This window comes from Neoarius graeffei, chromosome 24, assembly GCF_027579695.1.
Source record: "Neoarius graeffei isolate fNeoGra1 chromosome 24, fNeoGra1.pri, whole genome shotgun sequence".
Lineage (NCBI taxonomy): Eukaryota > Metazoa > Chordata > Actinopteri > Siluriformes > Ariidae > Neoarius > Neoarius graeffei.
The window spans coordinates 10,356,397-10,380,955 of NC_083592.1; the positions used below are offsets into that span (position 1 = coordinate 10,356,397).

The 24,559-nt window shown below is 42.6% G+C and overlaps 1 protein-coding gene across 1 annotated transcript; it reads left to right on the forward strand.

The window, feature by feature from the left end:
* The first annotated feature begins 2,545 nt into the window (after positions 1-2,545).
* abcb9 (ATP-binding cassette, sub-family B (MDR/TAP), member 9) lies at positions 2,546-23,692 on the forward strand. The gene is made up of 11 exons (XM_060906649.1): positions 2,546-3,511; positions 12,039-12,153; positions 12,520-12,650; positions 12,970-13,175; positions 13,266-13,463; positions 13,707-13,835; positions 13,939-14,127; positions 16,677-16,850; positions 18,730-18,889; positions 19,222-19,358; positions 22,663-23,692. Exons 1-11 carry the CDS (start codon positions 2,875-2,877, stop codon positions 22,951-22,953), a joined length of 2,367 nt encoding a protein of 788 aa, XP_060762632.1. The 5' UTR covers positions 2,546-2,874; the 3' UTR covers positions 22,954-23,692.
* The last annotated feature ends 867 nt before the right edge of the window (positions 23,693-24,559 follow it).

A 24,559-nucleotide genomic window follows, 5' to 3' on the forward strand; every position in this document is an offset into this window, starting at 1 on the left:
GTCACAATTTGGCCCTTGTTAAAGTCACTCAGATCCTTACGCTTGCCCATTTTTTCCTGCTTCCAACACATCAACTTCAAGACCTGACTGTCCTCTTGCTGCCGAATGTATCCCACCCCTTGACAGGTGCCACTGTAATGAGATAATCAATGTTCTTCACCTGTCTGTGGTTATGACTGATCAGTGTATACATTGCTTATTAATATGTAGACTTTATTAGGAACACCTGCTCAGTCATGCAATCATGTGTCAGCAGTGCAAATGCATAAAAGCAAACAAGCATCCATTGAGTGGCAGTTCTGCAGGAAAAAACACCTCGATTATGAGAGAGGGCAGAGGAGAATTACCAGGCCGGTTCAATCTGAGAGGAAAGCTACAGTAAATAATATAAATAATCACTCTTTACATCCATGGTGAGCAGAAAAGCATCTCCAAACACTGTGAACCTTGAGGAAGACAGGCTACGACAGTCATGCTGGTTTCCACGGACACGTTTTTTTTTCCCATGTCTAATGTAAAATGTCTAATGAATGCGATTTGTTGGAATAAACAAGGACGCTGAGAAAGTGTACAGTCCCCCATCAGTAGGAGTTTTATGTATTAAAGATTGGATTAGATTAGAATTGAAGTGGAAGTTTAACGTTAATTTTATCATGTATCATTTTTCCAGTGGAAATATTGTGTTGTATTTGTGTTATCAGAATAGTTTTGCCTTTTCATCATGTTTTATAAGACTATTAGATGTACAATATATGCAAGAGAGAGAGCAGCGGCTACAATTATCGACAGTCCATAATTATCGACGCCTTTTCAGATTTACCAATAAACAATTTTACAAAGGTGAGTTTCAATTCCAACAGTTATTATTGGTTAACTAATCGACCGGAAGAGAGAGACACACACACACCCCGCCCTTTGATCTTGTCGTCTGAGGGGACAGTTCGTTACCTGAGATGGAATTTTTTTTTTTTTTAGCCCGATCAGCAATTTGAGGAAAACCCAGACGTTATCATCGCAGGTAAGCATGGTGGAAAGATCGTGGACATGTTTTTACTGATCAAGTTGACTGCTATTTCATGATCTCCTTGTCGAAACCTACTTTGTTTCCTACTCTTTCATTTGACAGCACCCACATCGATATATTTATATAAAAGATATTTTGTACTAAATATGTCTGTGAAACAAATTTTAAATAAAAACTGTTTTGTTAGCTCAATACCACATGCCGATTATTATAATTTTTATATATATATATAATAATCTGGGTGTCGATAACTGTGGATAAAGGTGTCGGTAATTGTGGAACAGTGTCACATGATCTGATACGCTAAGTAATCAGGAATAGACTTTTTTCCAGTGGAAGTTTGAGTAATTATTTAGGCACAATTTACGTATTGAAAGTCTTTTCTACTTTTGCAACAGTCAAAAGATTGTTAAGGTGTCGATAATTGTAGCCGCCTCTCTCTCATATATATATATATATATATATATATATACACACATCCATCTATTATCTCTAGCCGCTTTATCCTGTTCTACAGGGCCACAGGCAAGCTGGAGCCTATCCCAGCTGACTACGGGCGAAAGGCGGGGTACACCCTGGACAAGTCGCCAGGTCATCACAGGGCTGACACATAGACACAGACAACCATTCACACTCACATTCACACCTACGCTCAATTTAGAGTCACCAGTTAACCTAACCTGCATGTCTTTGGACTGTGGGGGAAACCGGAGCACCCGGAGGAAACCCACGCAGACACGGGGAGAACATGCAAACTCCGCACAGAAAGGCCCTCGCCGGCCACGGGGCTCGAACCCGGACCTTCTTGCTGTGAGGCGACAGCGCTAACCACTACACCACCTGAAGCGAGCAGTTCATGTGAGGAAACCCACCAACATCCCAGAGTTGAAGCTGTTCTGTACGGAGGAACGGGCTAAAATTCCTCCAAGCCGGTGTGCAGGACTGATCAACAGTTACCGCAAACGTTTAGTTGCAGTTATTGCTGCACAAGCGGGTCACACCAGATACTGAAAGCAAAGGCTCACATACTTTTGCCACTCACAGATATGTAATATTGGATAATTTTCCTCAATAAATAAATGACCGAGTATAATATTTTTGTCTCATTTGTTTAACTGGGTTCTCTTTATCTACTTTTAGGACTTGTGTGAAAACCTGATGATGTTTTGGGTCATATTTATGCAGAAATATAGAAAATTCTACAGGGTTCACAAACTTTCAAGCACCAGTGTGTATATGTAGATATAATTTTTTTTCTACAGTAAAATTTAATGTAGGTCCTGCTGCTAGTTTAAAATTAAACTGTAATAATCTTAGATATACAGGCTGAGAAATGGAAATCATGACATCATTTATCATTAGTATCGAAATCTCAAACTCTACTTTCAGTGTGTTTTTTTTTATACAGCTCCTCGTGAGAGCGTGGGCGTGTCCGTGCAGGACAGAAAACGTTCTGATTGGCCAGAGTGAAAGGTGGGGGCGGGGCTTATACGCCGCATTCATTTTCACTTCCGGACTGTGAGACTGCACTTGAGGACAAAGCGGCGTGCTCGTGTGAAGTACATTATTGATAATAATATAATTAAATATAAAAGTGTTGTGTGTGTAAAAGGGAGATTTGTGTCTCACGGGTTATTTATTGTCCTGCCGGTTGTTTTGTGTTGTTGTGGAACTTCACTGTATGTTCTCACACTAGAGATGATCTTGAGAAGTGTTCACCATCTTTGTGATCGTTTTGGCCTCAGTACAGGCTGATCAGACCTCTGTGTGGTGGTTCTTCAGTGATCCTCTGATGATCAGTCAGATTGCTGCACTACTTCCTGTTTTCCTGTGGCTTCGCTCACTCCACTATGAGGTTGCCTGTGGTTGTTGGCTCCATCTTTATTTTCGTCCTAGTGGACAGTATGGTCTCCACCATCCTCTACGTCAAGTGGTCTGGTCCAAAATCGTTCTCGGATGACATCCTGGACTTTGACGTCCATCGCTCGGTCCTGGATCTGTGGGTGGTGTTCCTGGTGCGTTCCTGCCTCCTTTTCGGCGCCTCTGTAGGCGTCCTGATGAACCAGCAAGACGGCCCGAAACGTGTTGCGTTCTTGGACGTTCTGGTGGCGCTCATCGGTCTCACCATGCTCTCTTATGCCCTCGCCAAGCTCCTGATATTCTCCGAGATGGGCGCGCTGATGCATAACCCTTGGTTCCTCAGCTTGTTCTCATGGACCTGTGTCTCTGCAATGGGGTCTGTGTTCTTCTGGAAGCTCCTGAGCAGTGTACATGTTGCCAGCTCAATTAATGTAGGAGAGACGGAGAGGCTGGTGGACGAAGGAGAGGAGGTGGAGGAAGAACAAGAAGAGCGGGCCGAGATGAAAGGGAACGAGGCGAAGCAGAAGCCGAATTCTGGGGCCACTCTGGGACGTCTGTTATCGTACTGTAAGGAGGACGCAGGGCTTCTGTCCCTTGCCTTCTTCTTCCTTCTCCTCTCGGCCGTGTGTGAGTTTGTTCATCTTTTTTGCAACCGTACACTTCATTAATCCTGATGGCCAATTGTATAATAATATATTCACTAAATTGTATTCCAGTCCATGGTATTGAATTGAAATAGTATTATTAAATGTTTATGAATCATGCGCCAATTACATTTTCCTAATGCAATATTTTTGTCATTAATCATGGTTTATAACATTATTGTAGTATTTTGTGAGGCTACCAACATTCTTATTGTATTAATGATGGAATGGCGTCTAATGTAAGATCTGCTGTTAGAGAAAATTAATCAACACCTTTGCACCATATAGCTGAAACATCTGAGACTAGCAATCTTTAAGCTCTATAGCTTCTTCACATGCTACAGCTCGACCTCATCAGCCAAAGCTTGCTGCTTTTTCGGCCTCTTCAACCTTCTCCCGCCTAGCTGTATCTCTGCTTAGCTGTAGCCTGGGCCTTTCAGCATGCCATGTTCTGCCTTTTAGCCAGTATAACCTTCGCTCCTTTGCTAGCTGCACTCTGACTTCCTATGCTTGCTACATCCTGGGCCTCTTCTATCGCTACCGCTGCTCTCACTCCTGCAGCATGTCTTCTGGTTTGTCATTAATGAAAGTCAGGTCCTCCTTTCTCCACGTAGTTCTCATACGTCTGCATCCCAGTAGCATTTTTGCACTCTACTGAGTTGGATATATCTGGCTCACTCAAACTCTTTCTGTCTTTCTTGCTTTTAATCTTTTTTTATTCTTTGTTACACATCAGCACAAACAACCTGCTTTCTCAGCAACTCTGCCATCGATTCTGATGGTGATGGAACACTGGATTCTAGTTTTTTCTTTAACCAGGGACAAATTATTCTTCTGGATCACTAAGACTTTTGGACTTCCTACTCAGTGTGTAACAAATGTTATTCCTTTGGACCCTTATATGTTATTGCAGCAGCTACATGATTTCCTTTGAATGATAAACAAATGCAAAGTTTTGCACTATTTTCGGATTTTTGTTAATCGTTCTTTTGTCGCTCATCTCTGGCAATGTTCACCCAAACCCAACCCTGCTATTTTTGGTCCCACTATTTCTAATCTGTCATTTAATGATTTTGCAAATGCAAATCATTGGCTTTACTTTCATGCCAGTATTTGTAGTCTGTTGCGAAAACTTGATCTAGAGTCAAAAAATCAAAGTCCCTCCGGTGCCAGGACCTGGGGCCTCATTTATAAACGATGCGTACGCACCAAAGAATGCGTACGCCACATTCTACGCAAGCTTCGGTATTTATAAAAAGTGAACTTGACGGTAAAATGTGTGCACCTCCACGCAAGCTCTGACCCATGCGTACGCACACAAAAAAGGGAAACGCGGAAAATGCGACCTCAGGAGGAAACGGGGAGAACGACCCGAAATTGGTTCAATAATCGAAGTTTAACACAAACATAACATCGCGCATCAAAGATGTGACTGACTTAACATTTATAATCCTTAATTTTGTGCACTTGTCAAAAATAACATCTTATTTAAGGCAATAAAGACAAATTGATAGGCTATACATTGTATGTTTTTGCAACATAAGCAGTAGGCTAAGTTTTGTTAATTATCCACTTATGGCTTTCATGCATGTTGTGTCATTTTTCAATATTAATCATTAGGCTATCACACATGTTGCTTGTTAGGTTGCCTACTCTGTAAATAGTATATAAGAGGGATTTGCCGTGGTAGGTCTTATGATGCACTATGGCGTATTTGGCATTGCTGGAGGATGTGGCAAATGGAAGAATTAGGAGAGAGCGAGTCTTCAGAGACCAACAAGATTTGTTGGCCAATGACGATGAGTGGCTCATGAGCCGATTCAGATTGCCACGAGCTGTCCTTTTACACCTGATAGCTGAGTTGGGCCCAGCGTTGGAGAGAGGTACCCGCCAGAATCATGCCATCCCAGTCTTGCTGCAAGTGCTGACTTCCATCGGCTTTCTGGCCACTGGCACTTTTCAGCGAGAACTGGCTGACAGGTCCGGGATATCGCAGCCAACCTTCAGCTGCATTTTGCCAGAAGTGTTAGGAGGTGTAATTGGTTTATCACCAAACTACATCAAGTTTCCTTACACGGTGGGTGAACAGGCAAATAAAAAAGCGCAATTTGCAGCAAAGTCCGATTTCCCAAATGTGATCGGTGCTATTGACTGCACTCATATTGCTATAAGGGCACAGAGTGAAAATGAATTTGCCTTTGTTAACAGGAAGCATTTTCATTCCCTCAATGTCCAAGTTATATGTGACACAGACATGGTCCTCACAAATGTTGTCGCCCAGTGGCCTGGCCTGGTTCAACCCATGATTCATTTATATTGAGACATAGCAGCGTTGGGCGGCGACTGGATGCTGGAGCTGTGCGCGATGGTTGGCTTCTGGGTGCGGGTGATTAATGCATAAATCCTGACAGTATTTGTAACCATTCTTAGACCATTTCTAAATATTCAACCCTTTACTCATTCAGTTATGTTGTAGGTGACAGTGGGTATCCGCTGAAACGGTGGCTGCTCACGCCATTTATGAACCCCCAAATGCCTGAGGAGACCACTTACAACCTGCGCCACAGTCAGGCGCGTGCTGTTGTGGAGCGCACCATCAGGCTCCTGAAGGGCAGATGGCGTTGTCTGGATGCCACGGGGGGAGCGCTATGTTACAGACCCGAAAAGGATTGTTAGGGCCTGTGCTGTGCTGCACAATGTGGCACAGCTGAAGAGGTCAACCTTGATCTCGACCCCGATCCCTATCCCCAGGCATTCCACCCAAACGCAGGTGCCGTGCGCCAGCACGAGGAGGTGATGCGCCGCTTGTAAATAATTAGGTATGGAAACAAATGATTACTTTTTAAGAAATTCTTTAATGCTGGCATTTAATGCAGACAACTCATTTTTTATTTCTTTTAACTCCCGGGCGACCTCGCGGATGGCATCCACATGTTCCCGCTGCACCTGCAGCACTGCATCTGTTAGGACATGGGCGCTGGTGGCTAGCACTTCATCTTCACAGTCGGTGAAGTTTCGCTTCTTTGTCTTTCCTTCTGTTTTGGGCATGTTGTCCACAGATATCAATATTCATGAAGGGCGTTTCACTGAATATTTATAGGCAATTGTGGGTGTGTCTTGAGGTACGCACAGATGCTGCAAATTTAGAGTGGATTGTGATTTATAAAGGGAAATTGGCGTGGAACGTGCGTGCGCACGGTTTTATAAATCAGAATATTTCTGTGTGCATGCACATTCTGAGTTTCGTGCGCACGCCATCTTCTGGCATAAATTCTGCGCAAAGTTTTATAAATGAGGCCCCTGGTCTTCCTAGCTGGTCTCCTGTCCCAGTACAAACCAGGCACTTGGCACATTGGGCCGCACCGCTCTCCATTTCTATAGCCCTCGGCCTCTCACATATTACATAGCTAGGATTACAGTGGGGGGGCTGGTTCAAGATTCAAGATGTTTATTTGTCATATACACAATAACAGACACAGTGGTTTATTATTGGGTAATGAAATTCTTATTTTGCAACTACCCGACAAAAACTATGCTTACTAATATAAAAAGAAAGATATTTAAAATACGAAATCTAAAATATAAAGTGCATATGCAATGCAAAATATAAAAGTAGAATGAAAATAAACGAAAATAAACAATTAAAAAAAATCAAACAATATGCAAACATGGAGGTAGATATAATGTGCAATGTCTTGTGCAAAACTGCAAATATAGAGGTAGATGGTGATTATAATCCGTGGTTCAAAAGCCTGATGGCCTGGGGGTAAAACCTGTTTGTTAGTCTAGTAGTCCTTGCTTTCACACTCCTGTAGCGTCTGCCAGATGGTAGGAGTGTGAATAATCTGTGTTGTGGGTGTGTTTGGTCCCTGATGATGCTCTGTGCCCTTTTTGTGACCCGGGTGTTGTAAATGTCCCGTAGTGGGGGGAGGACAGCTCCACAGATGAACTGTGCCATTTTAATGACACACTGGAGAGCCTTTCTGTCCTGAGTTGTGCAGTTCCCGTACCACACAGTGATGGAATTTGTCAGGACGCTCTCCACTGTGCACCTGTAGAAGTTGCTGAGGAGTTTGGTGGACAGTCCAAATTTCCTCAGCTTCCTCAGGAAGAAGAGTCTCTGTTGAGCCTTCTTGATGGTCTGCTGTGTGTTGTGTGTTCAGGTGAGATTCTCACTGATGTGAGTTCCCAGGAATTTAAATGTTTTCACCCTCTCCACCTGTGTCCTGTCTATGTGCAGCGAGGCGTGCTGGTCTCTCCTCCTCTTCCTCGGGTCAATAATCATCTCCTTGGTCTTCTCAGCGTTCAAGGAGAGGTTATTTTCCTGGCACCAGGAGACCAGCCGAGCCACCTCCTCCCTGTAGGCTCTCTCATCTCCGCCGGTGATCAGCCCAATGACAGTGGTGTCGTCAGCGAACTTGATGATGGAAGTGTTACTCTGGGAGGGGGTGCAGTCGTAGGTGAAGAGGGTGTACAGGAGTGGACTGAGCACACAGCCTTGGGGGGGTCCCTGTGCTCACTGTCTTGGTGCTGGATGTTCTGGTACCGACTCTGACAGCCTGGGGTCTGTTTGTGAGAAAGTCCAGGACCCAGCAGCAGAGGGAGGATGTCAGTCCAAGGGTGGAGAGCTTCTCAGTCAGTCTGCTGGGGATGACAGTGTTGAAGGCTGAACTGTAGTCCACAAACAGCATTCGAACATAGGTGTCCTTGTGTTCCAGGTGTGACAGGGCTGTGTGGATGGCTGCATTGACGGCATCGTCAGTTGAACGGTTCTGACGATATGCAAATTGAAGGGGGTCTATTGTGTCTGGGATATCCTTTTTGATGTGTGACATGACTATCCTCTCAAAACTCTTCATTACAACTGAAGTGAGTGCAATTGGGTGATAGTCATTCAGGCATGTTATATTGTTTTTCTTTGGGAGGGGCACTATGGTGGTGGTCTTGAAACATGTGGGCACAGACGACATGGAGAGGGACAGGTTGAAAATGTCTGTGAAGACCTCTGCTAACTGTGTGGAGCAGGCCCTCAAAGCACGGCCGGGGATGTTGTCAGGGCCGTCTGCCTTTCGGGGGTTAGTCCTCCTGAAGACCTTGCTCACCTCAGTTCCTCGGTTCTCTGGTAACCGTGAGAGTTTGACTCCCTACTCATATCTGTATTGCAGCGTGCCTTGCCAGAAGGTACCACTTTGATAATGGTCTTTGGTAGAACTTGCGATCTCCCGGTCAAGAAGCAGACATGCTAACCACTATACCAGCTCGCCTTGATTTAGGGTGCACACTGCTAATGCTCTGGCTCTTTCTTTCTGAATCATGGCTTAAGAAAAGTATCTCGAATCTTGAAATTCATAGACAGGGTTACAATATTTTTCATCAGGATAGCTCCATGAAGAGAGGTGGTGTGGCCATCTTTGTAAAAGACCATTTGCAGTGTTCTGTAATTCTGTCTAGTTCAGTCCCCGTACAATTTGAATAGTTATTGTTAAAACTTAAACTGTCAAAAGAACTTCACTCTTTTTATTGCTGTATGTTATCAACCACCTTCTGCTCCAGAACGCACACTTACAGCTCTTAGTGAACTTCTGGCCCCTCATATCTCCTCTGAGTGTGTCCTGATGGGGGGGTTGTAAATTGGGGTATAATCAACCCCTGAGACTTAGTCAAACAGCAATTTGATGCTTTAAACCTGTTTTAAATTGTATCTTAACTGACCCGATACTGTACAATTTGAAATCGTCAGACAAACTATCAATCTGGAGTTTTCCGTCAGGACTTGAGTGACCACTGTGTCGTTACTTGTGTTCACTCAGTCCTCTCTGTTAAATGCCCAACAACAATTGTGACCAAACCTCACTGAAAAATTTTGAGGATCAGGCCTTCTTACATGATGTTGCTGAGACAAACTGGGAAAGAACCAACATTATTCCTTCTGTGGGTGATGTCTGGTCTTATTTCAAGAACACCTTTAGTTTTATCGTTGATAAACACACCCCATTGAAAAAAAATTCCAGGCCAAGAACCACTACAGTCCCTGGTTTACTCACGACTTGGCTGCTTTGATCCCACTAAAAGTGCCTTAGCTAAGGCTTTTGACTCAGTCGACCATAATATTCTCCTGCAAATACTTACCAGAATTGGCCTGTCCAGTAGATGCTGTAACTGGTTTGCCAGTAATCTCGCAGATCGTGTCCAGTAGGTAAAGACTGAAAACATTACGTCAGAATCACTTGCCATATCTAAAGGGGTGCCTCAAGGCTCCATCTTTGGCCCTACCTTGTTCTCCGTCTACAAGAACAATGTGCCCAAGGCCGTTGGGGACTCTTAGATATATCTGTATGCTCATAATTCCATCATACAGTCAACTGGCGCTTCTCTCCACTCTGCTGCGTCCACTCTTCAACAAAGCCTCCATCCAGCAGTCTTTTCCCAACCTTCACCTGGCTCTCAATTCTTTTTTTTTTTTTTTTTTTTTATTATTATGGTCGGGTTTCCTGCCTGAATTGATAATTGCATCATCAGTTTTTCTTTGGCTAATCAGACACAAAGTATGCCACCACTCTTGCCAGAACAGTTGGGGATTAGATGCCTTGCTCAAGGGCACTTCAGCCAGTCCTGCTGGGCCAGGGAATTGAACCAGCAACCTTTTGGTCCCAAAGCTGTTTCTCTAACCATTAGGCCATAGCTTCTCATTCTAAAAAAACAAAAGTATGTTGTTTGATCGGAAAAACCACATCATCCTTGACCCTCCCAAGATATTCAGTACAGATGGCTCGGCAAGGCAAGTTTATTTATATAGCACATTTCATACACAGTGGCAGTTCAATGTGCTTTGCAGAAGTAAAAGCAGAACAGTAAACAATAGAAAATAAAATTACATAAAATAATTGGGGAAGAAAAATAATAAGAATTAAACAATAGTAGAAATAAAATAATAAAATGAAATAAAGTTATGGGTTTAACTCATAGTACTAGATACTTTTACTAGATACTAGTAAACCTAGTAGAATACTAGGTACTAGAGTTTGTGAGCTCTTTATAAATACCTTGGCTTCTGGTTGGGCTCATCTCTCTCATTTAGCATGCCATCGATAACCTTCAGTCAAAAATTAAAGCTCGAATTGGCTTCTTGTATCAGATCAAGGCTTCCTTCCTTCAAGGTATTCCGTCAAACATATTCTTGTGAAAATGACTGTTTTCCTGCTGTTCAATTACGGTGGTACAATTTATCAAATGTCATAGAAGAGCATCCACAGCTTTTCCACAGCTCCACCCTTCACCACTCACCATCGCGATCTCTACAAAATGATGACTTGGCCTTCCTTCCATATCAGGCGGCTTTAACACTGGTTCCAACTAGTTTACAAAACAATTTTGGAAGATAGTCTCAAATCTCTTGCATATTTCTGATAGCAAATATGGCTTACAAGCCAGCGATTTTATTATGCTCACCATTCCAAAGGTCTGCACTGTTTTTGGCCGTAATTCCTTCCATTTTGCTGCTGCAAATGACAGGAATTCATTATAAACTCCAATATCACTTAACGTCTTGAAATAAAAACTGCAACAAATCATGGCTGACTGTTGTACTTGCTGATTTTTTTTGAATTGGTTCCCAATTGATTTTCCCTGGTTAAATAAAAGTCAAATAAAAAATACCACTGCACCTTAATCACGCCTGTGGCATAAATAGGGGTGTTCACACGGCAACTTTTACTCCGGTGTAGCACCGGGGCTGCCCCAGTAGAGCGTTCACACGGTACAAAGTTATACTGGTATAGCCCCTGAAAGCTGCTTAAACCGGTGCAAATCTAACCCTGCTCGGGAGGTGGTTTAAGAAATTTACTCCGGAGTAAATGCTAGTTTGCGGGGCAGCACCGATATAAAATGGGACGTCTGAATGCTACAGGGGTAGACTTGCTACGCGTGAGGAGAGTTGATTACATACGGGCATTGCATAATTTGCATCCTGGTATTTTGCGCTTCCAAAATGGCGAATATCAACAACAACAGAACTGCGTGTCTTCCAGTGTTGCCAGATTGGGCGGTTTTAAGTGCATTTTGGCGGATTTGAACATATTTTGGGCTGGAAAACGTCAGCAGTATCTGGCAACACTGGTGTCTTCATCCACGTTGTCTTCCCGGCGCTTGGTGATGCCATGACAAACGGGAAAAGGAAGTACATTTTCACGCATGCGCATATTTCATTTCCACATTATTACTATTGTATAGCACGGTCGCAAAAACTGCCGTGTGAATGCAAGTGGGGCTGCACCGGTGCTAACACGCGTCTCTCTAGTAAGCAGGTTTGTGACGTGTGAACGCTCCACAAAATTTACACCGGTGTAAGATATATCGCAACAAAATATATCGGTGCAGCATCGATGCAAATATGTGCCGTGTGAACACCCCTAATGATAAATGTTTAGGGATCTCCCTGACAGCAGGTGTATGTGTAAAAAGAAAGTTATATTGTGTTTTTATTTTTTTATTTTTAATTTTGCTGTCTCTAGGTGAAGCCTTTATCCCGTATTTCACTGGGAAAGCCATTGATGGTATAGTGATCCATAAGAGTATGGACTATTTCATCAAACCGATGGTTACACTCACTGTTTTAGCCTTCGTCAGGTGAGTTGCAGTCATTTAGTGTGTGTGTGCTAATATAAGTCTGAATAATAACTAATGTAAGTCTGTTTCATACAAAGTCTTTCATAAATACATGCCCAAATATTTATATACCTGATTCAAAGTATAACTTTAAGTTAAAATGTAAGAATTTACAAAATTAACTTTAATGTGAAATGAAACTTCTGTAAACGTCATTGAAACTTCGGTAGAGGGGGCACTAGGGGAAGGAACGAGACTAAATTACTCAGGTTTTTCAAGATGGCTGCCCCCATAATGTGCATGAGATTAGTGAAGAGATTTACAGAAAGGATTTTCGCTGCTCCAAAAATGCAACCGTGGACAGTAACACTCAGTCTCTGTTTCTAGTTCGTTGGCCATTGGGTTTCGTGGTGGTGTGTTCTCACTGACATTCGCCAGGCTTAACATTCGACTGCGGAACCTCCTTTTCCGCTCATTGATGCATCAAGAGATTGGCTTCTTCGATGCCAATCATACAGGTTGAGTGTTGCATTACGAGATAAAAGCTAACGAACACATGCTAACTGTTTTGTTGTGTCCACTATTAACAATGGATGCACCATTATCCCAGATCATTGCTTTAGGTTTTATAGCAATATTTATTTTTCAATAAATACTTATTTACCAATAGTGTCCCATAAAGAGTGTGATTTATCCAATGACTAGTCAAACAGTAAGTACTCAGATCTGTCAGGAGCAGCATTAACCATCATCTGAACATCATAACAGTATTAGTGTTGGTAATCATAACCAAAGGAACAAAAACTGGACTCGGACACTGATGTTGAATCCATACAGGTGACATCACGTCCCGGCTGACCTCGGACACCACGCAGGTGAGTGACCTCATCTCGCAGAACGTCAACCTGTTCCTGCGCAGCTTCGTCAAGGCAGTCGGCTTCTTCATCTTCATGTTCGGCATGTCATGGAAGCTGTCGCTCGTCACCATCATGGGCTTCCCGTACATCGCCTTACTCTCCAAGCTCTATGGCGAGTATTACAAGGTGAGAGTTCAAATCCTTATGATTGACCTTCCCTCCATGTTTGACTATTTAAAAATGTATGCAAATGTTTCCACCAATGTTGTCTTGCAGAAACTAACCAAAGAGGTGCAGACGTCACTGGCTCAGGCCAACAGAGTGGCGGAGGAGACGATCTCAGCCATGCGGACGGTGCGCAGCTTCGCCAGCGAGGATCACGAGGCCGAGTCTTATTACAGCAAGCTGTTGGAGGTGTTTGCACTCAACAAGAAGCAAGCTGTAGCCTACGCCTGCTTTATGTGGTCCAGCTGTGTGCGTATCAAGTATCTTTAAGGAATAAACATTTATTTCTTTCCAAGTGTTGTTTTTTCACTGACAAACCCAACAGGACCAATTACACCATGAGTTCTATCATGAGTAAGGGGTCCAAGCACTTTTGGATCAGAATTGTGGTAGTGTATTTTCATGTTTGGATTGGGAGAAGAGGAGCCAGGACTAATCTAAATGGTGATTTAGAAGGTATAGATGATGTGAAACATATCGTTCTTGTTTTAGATCTCGGAGCTGGCGTTGCAGGTGGCAATCCTGTTTTACGGAGGACACTTGGTGGTGACGAACCAGATGAGTGGGGGAACTCTCATTTCTTTCATTATCTATGAGCTTGAGCTTGGGGAATGCCTAGAGGTGAGACGTGACATAGGTTTAGTCACGTTGTTTGCTTACATTAGGTATATATTTTCAAATGGGACCCGTGTCCATTTCTATCTCGATTTGTTTTGCCCCACAGAGCATTGCATCCGTCTATACAGGTCTGATGCAGGGCGTGGGAGCTGCAGAGAAGGTCTTTGAGTACATTGACAGGAAGCCTAAACACACTTTGGATGGCCAAGAAGCTCCAGATATGTTGCAAGGCCTGGTAGAGTTCAAGAATGTGACATTTGCTTATCCGACACGACCAGAGACCAATGTCCTTAAGGTATCCCTGTCTTCCCTCTTAGGGACCAAGTTCTGTCCCACTGACCCAGCACAAGTATTTTCATTTTACAGCAATACAACTCTCAAATATACGAGGTGTGTCAGAAAAGTAACAGGACTTAGTGTGCTGTGTGAGCTATGAGTGGGGTAGGGATTAGCAGGTTGCGTCACCGTGTGAAGTAATATCCGGGGAGTATATACAGTTAAGTCCATATATATTTGGACACTGACACAAATTTTGTTTTTTTTACCTGTTTACTGAAATATATTCAAGTTATAGTTATATAATGAACATGGACATAAAGTCCAGACTTTCAGCTTTCATTTGAGGGTATCCACATTAAAATTGGATGAAGGGTTTAGGAGTTTCAGCTCCTTAACATGTGCCACCCTGTTTTTAAAGGGACCAAAAGTAATTGGACAATTGACTCAAAGGCTATTTCATGGGCAGGTGTGGGCAATTCCTTCGTTATGTCATTCTCAATTAAGCAGATAAAAGGCCTGGAGTTGATTTGAGGTGTGGTGCTTGCATTTGGAAGATTTTGCTGTGAAGAAAACATGCGGTCAAAGGAGCTCTCCATGCAGGTGAAACAAGCCATCCTTAAGCTGCGAAAACAGAAAAAACCCATCCAAGAAATTGCTACAATATTAGGAGTGGCAAAATCTACAGTTTGGTACATCCTGAGAAAGAAAGAAAGCACTGGTGAACTCATCAATGCAAAAAGACCTAGACGCCTACAGAAGACAACAGTGGTGGATGATCGCAGAATAATTTCCATGGTGAAGAGAAACCCCTTCACAACAGCCAACCAAGTGAACAACACTCTCCAGGAGGCAGGCGTATCAATATCCAAATCTACCATAAAGAGAAGACTGCATGAAAGTAAATACAGAGGGTTCACTGCACGGTGCAAGCCACTCATAAGCCTTAAGAATAAAAAGGCGAGATTGGACTTTGCTAAAAACATCTAAAAAAGCCAGCACAGTTCTGGAAGAACATTCTTTGGACAGATAAAACCAAGATCAACCTCTACCAGAATGATGGAAAGAAAAAAGTATGGCGAAGGCGTGGTACAGCTCATGATCCAAAGCATACCACATCATCTGTAAAACACGGCGGAGGCAGTGTGATGGCTTGGGTATGCATGGCTGCCAGTGGCACTGGGTCACTAGTGTTTATTGATGATGTGACACAGGACAGAAGCAGCCGGACGAATTCTGAGGTATTCAGAGACATATTGTGTGCTCAAATCCAGCCAAATGCAGCCAAACTGATTGGTTGGCGTTTCATAATACAGATGGACAATGACCCAAAACATAAAGCCAAAGCAACCCAGGAGTTTATTAAAGCAAAGAAGTGGAATATTCTTGAATGGCCAAGTCAGTCACCTGATCTCAACCCAATTAAGCATGCATTTCACTTGTTAAAGACTAAACTTCAGACAGAAAGGCCCTCAAACAAACAGCAACTGAAAACCGCTGCAGTAAAGGCCTGGCAGAGCATTAAAAAGGAGGAAACACAGCGTCTGGTGATGTCCATGAGTTCAAGTCTTCAGGCAGTCATTGCCAACAAAGGGTTTTCAACCAAGTATTAGAAATGAACATTTTATTTACAATTATTTAATTTGTCCAATTACTTTTGAGCCCCTGAAATGAAGGGATTGTGTTTAAAAAAATGCTTTAGTTCCTCACATTTTTATGCAATCATTTTGTTCAACCCACTGAATTAAAGCTGAAAGTCTGAACTTCAACTGCATCTGAATTGTTTTGTTCACAATTCATTGTGGTAATGTACAGAACCAAAATTAGAAAAATGTTGCCTCTGTCCAAATATTTATGGACCTAACTGTAACTGCGATCTTGGCTCTCTGCAGCCATTGTATGTTTTTTCACGTGCTTTTGTTAGCAGCTCCTCAGTTTTAAGCTGTCAAGCGATGGGCACAGAGCAACAAACCAACCTGAAGTTTCTGGTCCAGCTGGGGAAAACTCCGTCAGAAGCACTCGGACTACTGCAGCAAGTGTACGGAGATGAGATGATGTCGCGTTCACGGGTTTTTGAGTGGCACAAGAGGTTCATAGAGGGATGCGAGGACGTGGAAGACGACCCCAGGACTGAGGCCAACGTTGAGCGCGTGAGTCAGCTCAAGAGGGTCATCAAGGGGACCCATTTTCCGGATATGGAAGCCATCAAGAGGGCCATGATGACGGAGCTGCGGAGAATCCTGGGAGAATCCTTCCAGGAGGCATGGCGGAGAAGGATGGGAAAGTGCATTAGACTCGAGGGGGGTTATTTTGAAGGGGAAGTTTGTAGTTTGGATTTGACAAATTTTTTGTGACCCCAGTCCTGTTTCTTTTCTGACACACCTCGTATTTTACACAATCGACAGTGTATATTATCCTCATTTCCATTATTAGTAAACTAGAACCAGACATGCTTTCGTTTGTTTTTTGTTTAAAATGTGTTACTAAAGGTTGAAATGTGGTCCAAACAAACCATATGTGTTCGTGTAGTCGATAAATCTTCAGCCTACATAAATGTTTTATTGGCAGAACGTGTCATTCCGTATCCAGCCAGGAGAGGTGACGGCTCTGGTGGGTCCTTCGGGCAGCGGTAAAAGTTCTTGTGTTTCTCTGCTGGAGAACTTTTACACACCTCAGAACGGCCAAGTGCTGCTGGACGGACGGACGATCGAGACATACCAGCATGGCTACCTTCATTCCAAGGTCAGGATGAGAGGGGTTTAAAAGTGGGAATAAATTCAAAAGTCTTAAATGAACACATTTTTATAACTTGTGTATTTTAAAGCAAGATGTGGCACAAAACCTTCCCATAGAACATAAAAACGCACCTGGTTAATTAGTTATTAGTTGTAGCCAGGCATAAGTGCATCATCAGTTTTTCTTTGGCTAATCAGACACAAGGTATGCCACCACTCTTGCTGGAGCAATTTGAGGTTAGGTGCTTTGCTCAAGGGCTCTTCAGCTAGTCCTGCTGGGCCAGGGAATCAAACCAGTGACCTTTTGGTCCCGAAGGACCACCCTAACAACCTACAGGTTGGCTGAGAGGGGCAATGACCCATGCGACCTCAAGGACTCCTTAGGGTTGCTTTTGGTCCACTAGAGGATAAATACCTGAAACTCCCCACTAGTCAGACAGAACTGAAGAAGCCTTTCGAATGAGAGGTGAAATGTCTTCAAGGATTTCAAGCAAGTCCAGTTGCCTTCTTTAGCACCTACGGATTTTGATCTCAGTGCTGTTTCTCTAACCATTAGGCCATGGCTACCTGGTTAATGATTATAGCTTATGATGATGATGATACCCTTTATTGCCACTAGTCACATGTACCAGCAAAATTAGCCGTCAACCTGTCCGTACATATACAACATACATTTGACATAGGGTAGACAGGACAGGAAGACAGGGATAAAGATAAAAAGGAAACACAACATGAGGAGAGATAAGGGAAAAAAAGAACACCCCCCACTATGCTCCTGTCAGGAGTACAGTGTGGGAGCATTTAAAAAACCTTTGCATAAGCACACAACAACACAAGTACACTTTAAACATGGGACTTGAGGGGGGGGGTAAGGGGGGGGGGAGGTAATCCAGCGCAAGCAAGCAGCCGTCTGCTCCTGCAGCCATGAAGGCGCTGGTCACGCACCCGCTTGTCACACCGGGGGTAAAAATGGCGACCGCGGAGAGTTAGAGAGGAATGCGAGGAATGAGAGTGTCTCCCAGCAGTGACCTTCAGGGGGAAATGTTGCCTCAGCAACTGCCTGAACCAAGGCCGGTGCTGTCTCAGGGCGCCAAATGTCGATAAGATATGAATTGTTTGGTCTTTCCAGACACAGTCTTTGCACGTCCACACCGCTCGTCCATATCTGTCCATTCCGTCCATTCTATTCAAATTGATCTCCGAAAAACATATTCCTTGCAAAGCTGAAAGCTGCTCCGAGATAACAACCATTTTGTGGTTAAAGTTCTGAATGTCCACAGTCTGCGTGCCAACAGCTTTGCCCACCATTCCAATCATATCGGGCAGCTTTGTGGGGCTTTGAATAGCTGTCACTGTTGTCTGATTTCCTCGATATACCAGGGCAATGCCTAATCCAATCAGCAAAAGTCCTGTAATCATGGTTCCGAATAGGTAGATATCTTCAATGTCCTCCACAGAAAACGTTCCGGCAGGACAGACGGGTTCCCCCGAACCCAAACTTCTCGTCGAGAAAACTGTGTCAATTTCGTTAGGAGAGCAGTTTATCAATTCCATGCTTTTTTTTTAGTTTAGAAAGTAATGCAGGAAGAGTCTCTTCAAAAAGTACAGCAGACGAGACAAGACACAGAAGCACAAGCAGGGAAAAAAGGAGGGAGAGGGAGAGCAGAAAATGCGACCACCTTCCGTGGAAGCACGGAGAGAATATTATACTGTATTCTCAACCAGAATTTTATTGTTTTGACTGAAATTGTTTAGCTAGTAGACTCGGTTTAGGTTTCAAAGACACCTTTGCTGATTGATCGATCTACAAAAACAGTCACTTGAAAACTGAGAGCTTAGACTGTTTTAAAATGCAATAAAATGTACGAAATCAACTCTTCACTCAGGTAGCACTGGTTGGACAAGAGCCAGTCCTTTTCGCTCGTTCTGTACAGAAGAACATCGCCTATGGTCTTCCTGATGCTCCTGTGGAAGTTGTAGTCACAGCTGCTAAAAAGGCCAATGCTCACGACTTCATCTGCAGCCTCTCTAAGGGCTACGACACGGGTGAGATCCGAGTTTTAAAACACTCCAAGTAACACAGCATTCATCCAAATGAAACATGACCTGTTGAAAGTAATGGCTGATATTGCATCACACCACCATAGTCTTGATTATTTTTCTATAATAGCAAATGTTAGTGATTGTTACATATTAATAATAAATGATCTGTTTGCATAATTATAATCCACACCGCTAAGGTCGTCTACACAGTTTAGGTGCCCTGATTTTGTATTCCTGCTTATCCTTTGCTCAGTTTCTTGGTTCCTGTCTGGCTGCTGATCTAACGGCGCATGAGCAGGAGCTATGTGTTGAGTCACATGTGTGTCACATTTCAGGTGTTGGGGAGAAGGGCACTCAGCTCTCAGGAGGGCAGAAGCAGAGAGTGGCTATTGCTCGCGCCTTAATCCGAAACCCGAGCGTGCTCATTCTGGACGAGGCCACCAGCGCGCTGGATGCTGAGAGCGAACACATGGTATGGATTAAGACTTTAATCCTTGTCTTTGATGTAGACATCCTGTTTGTAACAGGGTTTTCGGATTATGCAGTTCTTATGCAGACCATTGATTCCAAAGAACCAAATACAACCCCGATTCCAAAAATAGTTGGGACGCTGTGTAAACTGTAAATAAAAACGGAATGCGATAATTTGCAAATCATGGAAAACATATGGTATATTTCATTGGAACATATCAAATGTTGAAACTGAGAGATTTTATTGTTTTTTGAAAAATATATGCTCATTTTGAATTTGATGTCAGCAACACGTTTCAAAACAGTTGGGGCAGGGGTATGTTTACCACTGTGTTGCAACACCTCTACTTTTAACAACAGTCTGTAAATGTTTGGGAACTGAGGAGACCAAATGTGGTAGTTTTGAAAGAGAAATGTTGTCCCATTCTTGCCTGATATTCAATTTCAGTTGCTCAACAGTTCGGGGTCTCCTTTGTTGTATTTTGTGCTTCATAACGCACCGAATGTTTTAAATGGGAGACAGGTCTGGACTGCAGCAGGCCAGTTTAGCACCCGGACTCTTTTACTACAGATTAGAAGCTATGCAGTTCTAATATGTGCAGAAAGTGGTTTGGCATTGTCTTGCTGAAAGAAGGAAGGCCTTCCCTGAAAAAGATTTTGTCTGGATGGCAGCATATTGCTCTGAAATGTGTATATATCATTCAGCATTAATGATGCCTTCCCAGATGTCTAAGCTGCCCATGTCATGCGCTCTAATGCCCCCTCATACCGTACCATTACAGATGCTAGCGTTTGAACTGTGCACTGATAACAAGCTGGATGGTCCCTCTCCTCTTTAGCCTGGAGGACGTGGTGTCCATGATTTCTAAAAAGAATTTCTACTTTTGATTCATCAGACCTCAGGACAGTTTTCCACTTCGCCTCAGTCCATTGTAAAAGAGCTCAGGCCCAGAGAAGGTGGCGGTGTTTCTAGATATTGTTTATATCTGGTTTTAGCTTGCATTTGTGGATGCAGTAATGAAGTGTTTTCACAGACGATGATTTTCTGAAGTGTTCCTGAGCCCATACAGTGATTTCCACTACAGACACGTGTCTGCTTTTAATGCAGTGTCTCCTGAGGGCCTGAAGATCACAGGCATCCAATGTCAGTTTTCAGCCTTGTCTCTTGCGTACAGAGATTTCTCCAGGTTCTCTGAATCTTTTAATATTATGGACCACAGATGACGTGATCCCCAAATTCTTTGTAATTTTACATTGAGGAATGTTATTCTTAAATTGTTGTGCTGTTTGCCCACGCAGTCTTTCACAGAGCGGTGAACCCCTCCCCATCTTTACTTCTGAGAGACTCCGCCTCTCTGGGATGCTCTTTTTATACTCAATCACAGGCGATTGCTCTAAGACAACGAGGGAGGCTCAGCCTCCTCTAAAAATGCCCTTATAACTTTAATGTGCGCGTGAGTTTCTCCCCCTCGTGACAGCGCGATGCAGCGCAGTCTCAGTGGACTTCAATGGCATTGGGAGCTATGCGCTTTTCAATCTCAAAATGCAAGACGATTATTGGACAAATACTGCGAAAACGCCCGCCTACGGACTCCCAGCCTCAGTGGACTTCAGTGGCATTTGGGAGCTATGAGCTTTTCGATCTCAAAATGCAAGACGGTTATTGGACAAATACTGCGAAAACGCCCGCCTACGGACTCCCAGCCTCACATGGGAGGGACATGGCAGTTTCCGCGAGGAGACTGGTGATTGGTGAAAGCGGCCAGATATTTTCTTTGATTGACAGCTCGTTTCAAATATAGACAGGCAGCGGTGAATTTCAGTTTAGTCCCATGCGGATTCGCAAGTGCTGTGGTGTATTGTAAGAGCTCAGCTTACATTTCGATTTCATTCATTACATACGGTTTCTACCAGCTTTTTTAGTTTGTATATATTTTCATTGTAAATAAAGTGTAAATATAGTGTTGTCAAGTTTGCTATCTTAGTTCCAGAAATTTTGTTTATTTGAGTGACTGAACTTGAACTTGAGGGGGCTAGTCAGCTAGCAAGAAAGCTGCGCATGGATGCCAAGCATTGCTGATTTAATTTTGGCGAAGCCATTTGCCAGTCTTCCTTTCGAGGAAAAAATTTAAATTAAAGAGACCAACGCCTCAAACTGACTTGGTGAAAAAGGTAGGGAATAATACTCGTTCCTTTCAGCTCTCCTGGTACGAGAAAGTGAATTGGCTAACAGCAAGTGACCCACATCAACAACAGTAAATAGGCTACTTTAGTAATATGTCATGGATGGACCAAAAATATAGAATCTATTTAAAATGTTTATGCTGAGTATATTATATTGGAATATATATTTTTCTGGATATGAATTAAGCACAGCTACAATTTGGAAAACATTTTAAACAAAAACACAGCCGAGAACATTTCACACTACAGACCTGGATTAAAAGTGAAAGGTTATCAAAATTGTCAATAAAACATTTCTCAGTCAAAATAAGTAAAATATAGGGAAAGTGTCATTGAATGAAATGTGTGGCACCCAGCTCTACTGCTGAGGTTCCTAACAAAGAGCTGCTTTCAATAATGATCAATTTTTAAACAACATGCCACAATTTTAAAATATAAAATGTTAAAATATACCCCCCTCCCCCCAACACCACCATCATGTATATTGGACAGTAGGCTAATGGGCCAAAAGAACCTGTTATTTCACAGTTTGTGACCCTGCCAACAATCAGCCAGATCAGAGGCAAGAGTATGGGCAAAATTGATGTTTTTTCTTTTAAAATCTGGAAATATCGTAACCGACCAGCCTCCCCTGTTTGAAAGACTACCAGCCACCACTGTACTCAATCGTCTTACTGACCTGTTGCCAATTAACCAAATTAGTTTCTTTTTTTTTTTTTTAGCATTGCACAACTTTTTCAGTCTTTTGTGCCCCTGTCCCAGCTTTTCTGAAATGTGTTACTGGCACTAAATTCAAAATGAACATGTATTTTTCAAAAAACAATAAACTTTCTCAGTTTCAACATCTGATATGTTGTCTTTGTACTATTTTCAATTAAATATAGGTTTTTCATGATTTGCAAATCTTCACATTCTGTTTTTATTTACGCTTTACACAACGTCCCAACTTTTTTGGAATTGGGGTTGTATATAACTCTCTTGAATAATTCTAGACTCTGAACAAAGACCTTCAAAGACAAGAGAGAGACTTCGAAACATGTTTGCTATGTAAAAATGCTTAAAGTGTAAACAGCTCTATCATGATGCCCCCTCTTGAAAAACGTGTATGAATATGTTGTCAGGTCCAGCAGGCTCTGAATGCCGTGATGCAGAACTACACAGTCCTGGTGATTGCCCATCGCTTGAGCACGGTGCAACATGCCAACACAATCGTGGTACTGGACAATGGCATTGTAGCGGAGCAGGGCAACCACGAAGAGCTGATGGACCTCCATGGCCTCTACTACAGACTCATCCAGAGGCAGATGCTGGGGTCTGATGGCGCCACTGAGGCTCCGTGTCCAGTTTTAGAGCTGCCTCAACACCAGGAAGAGGACGAGAGCAGTGGGGACGAAAATGTTCCAAGATATTGATCTGTTTAAGAACTGGATTTGATATGCGTAGACATAAAACATCCCTCGATTCTTTAAAACACTATTAGTTTGGTCCAGTTGGAAGGTAGCTGAGGTAGATAACCTTTTTGGGCAGCATTTGAGCAATCCCGAGAACAGGACCGTCCCAGTCTGAAGGCACCTACTCTCTGAAGTGAACTGGCCGAAGGTTTTGATAAACCTGGCCAAACAGGAAGTCACTCTGAAGGAGCATTGTGTATGTATTTATTTGTTACAAATAAAGTAATTTCTGTAAGCACTTATAGCAACAGGGTTTGGATGCAGAGTTGAGTGAGCTAGTGGAAAAATAGTAAAGTAAAGTAATTCTTCCTTGTAATATTTATGTGAATATATATGCTTCCTTCTTGAAGCAGCCAGTTCTTCTTCTTTGATCAATTCCCAATGGAGTCCAAAGAACCAGATCTTATCTGCACCTAGTTCTTCCATTTCGACTGCGCATTGTAAACCTTCAGAATACAGGGATTGTTTTTTTTATTTTATTTTATATAACACTAAAAGCAGCAGGTATGTCATGCAGTTTCACCATAACTGTACTGTATCCACTGTATGCTGTACATATCAATAGGTATGTTAGTAATAACATATTGGACCTTGGTACCGGTGGTTGGAATCAATCTGAACATCCGCACAATAAACCTGAGTGATGTCTTACTTCACGTGTGAAAATGATTTCCTACTTAAAAATGTAGGTAAATAAATAAACTTGGGGAATTATATCGACATGATGCTTTCATTATCCAGTCGCACATTTGGTCACATGACTTCATTGTACTGTAGTAGCTTTAACTAACCTTTGGCTAGCTTGCTAGTGGACGTAACTATTGGTTTTTATTACACAGTAAATCGTTTTACCTCAAACTAGCTAGCTTTCTAGAAAAAGTGGCGTCTCGGATACTGCTGGGAAAGAAAGGGAACGTTAGTGTTAGGTGGGTCGATGCTGGGTAAGAAGTGAGATTTGAATTTTGTAATTATTTTTGCGATTTTAGGAAAGTTTATTTAGGTAACACCATGATGAACTTGTTGACAGAGTATCTTAACTTTTTTTTTTAATCTCAGTAAAAATGATTTTGCATCATGAGTTCTTTACTACTACTTCTAATTCTTCTTCTTATTAGTAGTAGTAGTATATATAGAGTATTTAATAGTTACTTTTTGGCATTTGTAAAAGTATTTGAAGTGGTAAATTTATTCCATTAAAAAAAGGACATCATCTTGTGTTTAGATACAATTTTCAGGAGCAGTGTGTTGTGTATAATATACATTAAGGCTATTATCTTACTTTTCTCATGATCTCAAAATAACAAAAATTGTTTTCTCGAAATCACACGATCTCCCATTTCCCACGATGTCAAAATCCATGATTAGGCGTCCATTCTCTACATCATGGTTCAGCGCTTCCATTTTTACTTCCCTCATGCACGAGGATGTAGCTGTATTTTTGTCAGTGCTAGACAATTTCCAAATGAGTGATCGTTGCTTGAGAAGGCGACAGAAATGTGCAAAAATATCGTTGTGATTGAGAACAGGTGGTCAGTTTCATTGCCGCCAACTTCAGGGATGTCTCTGT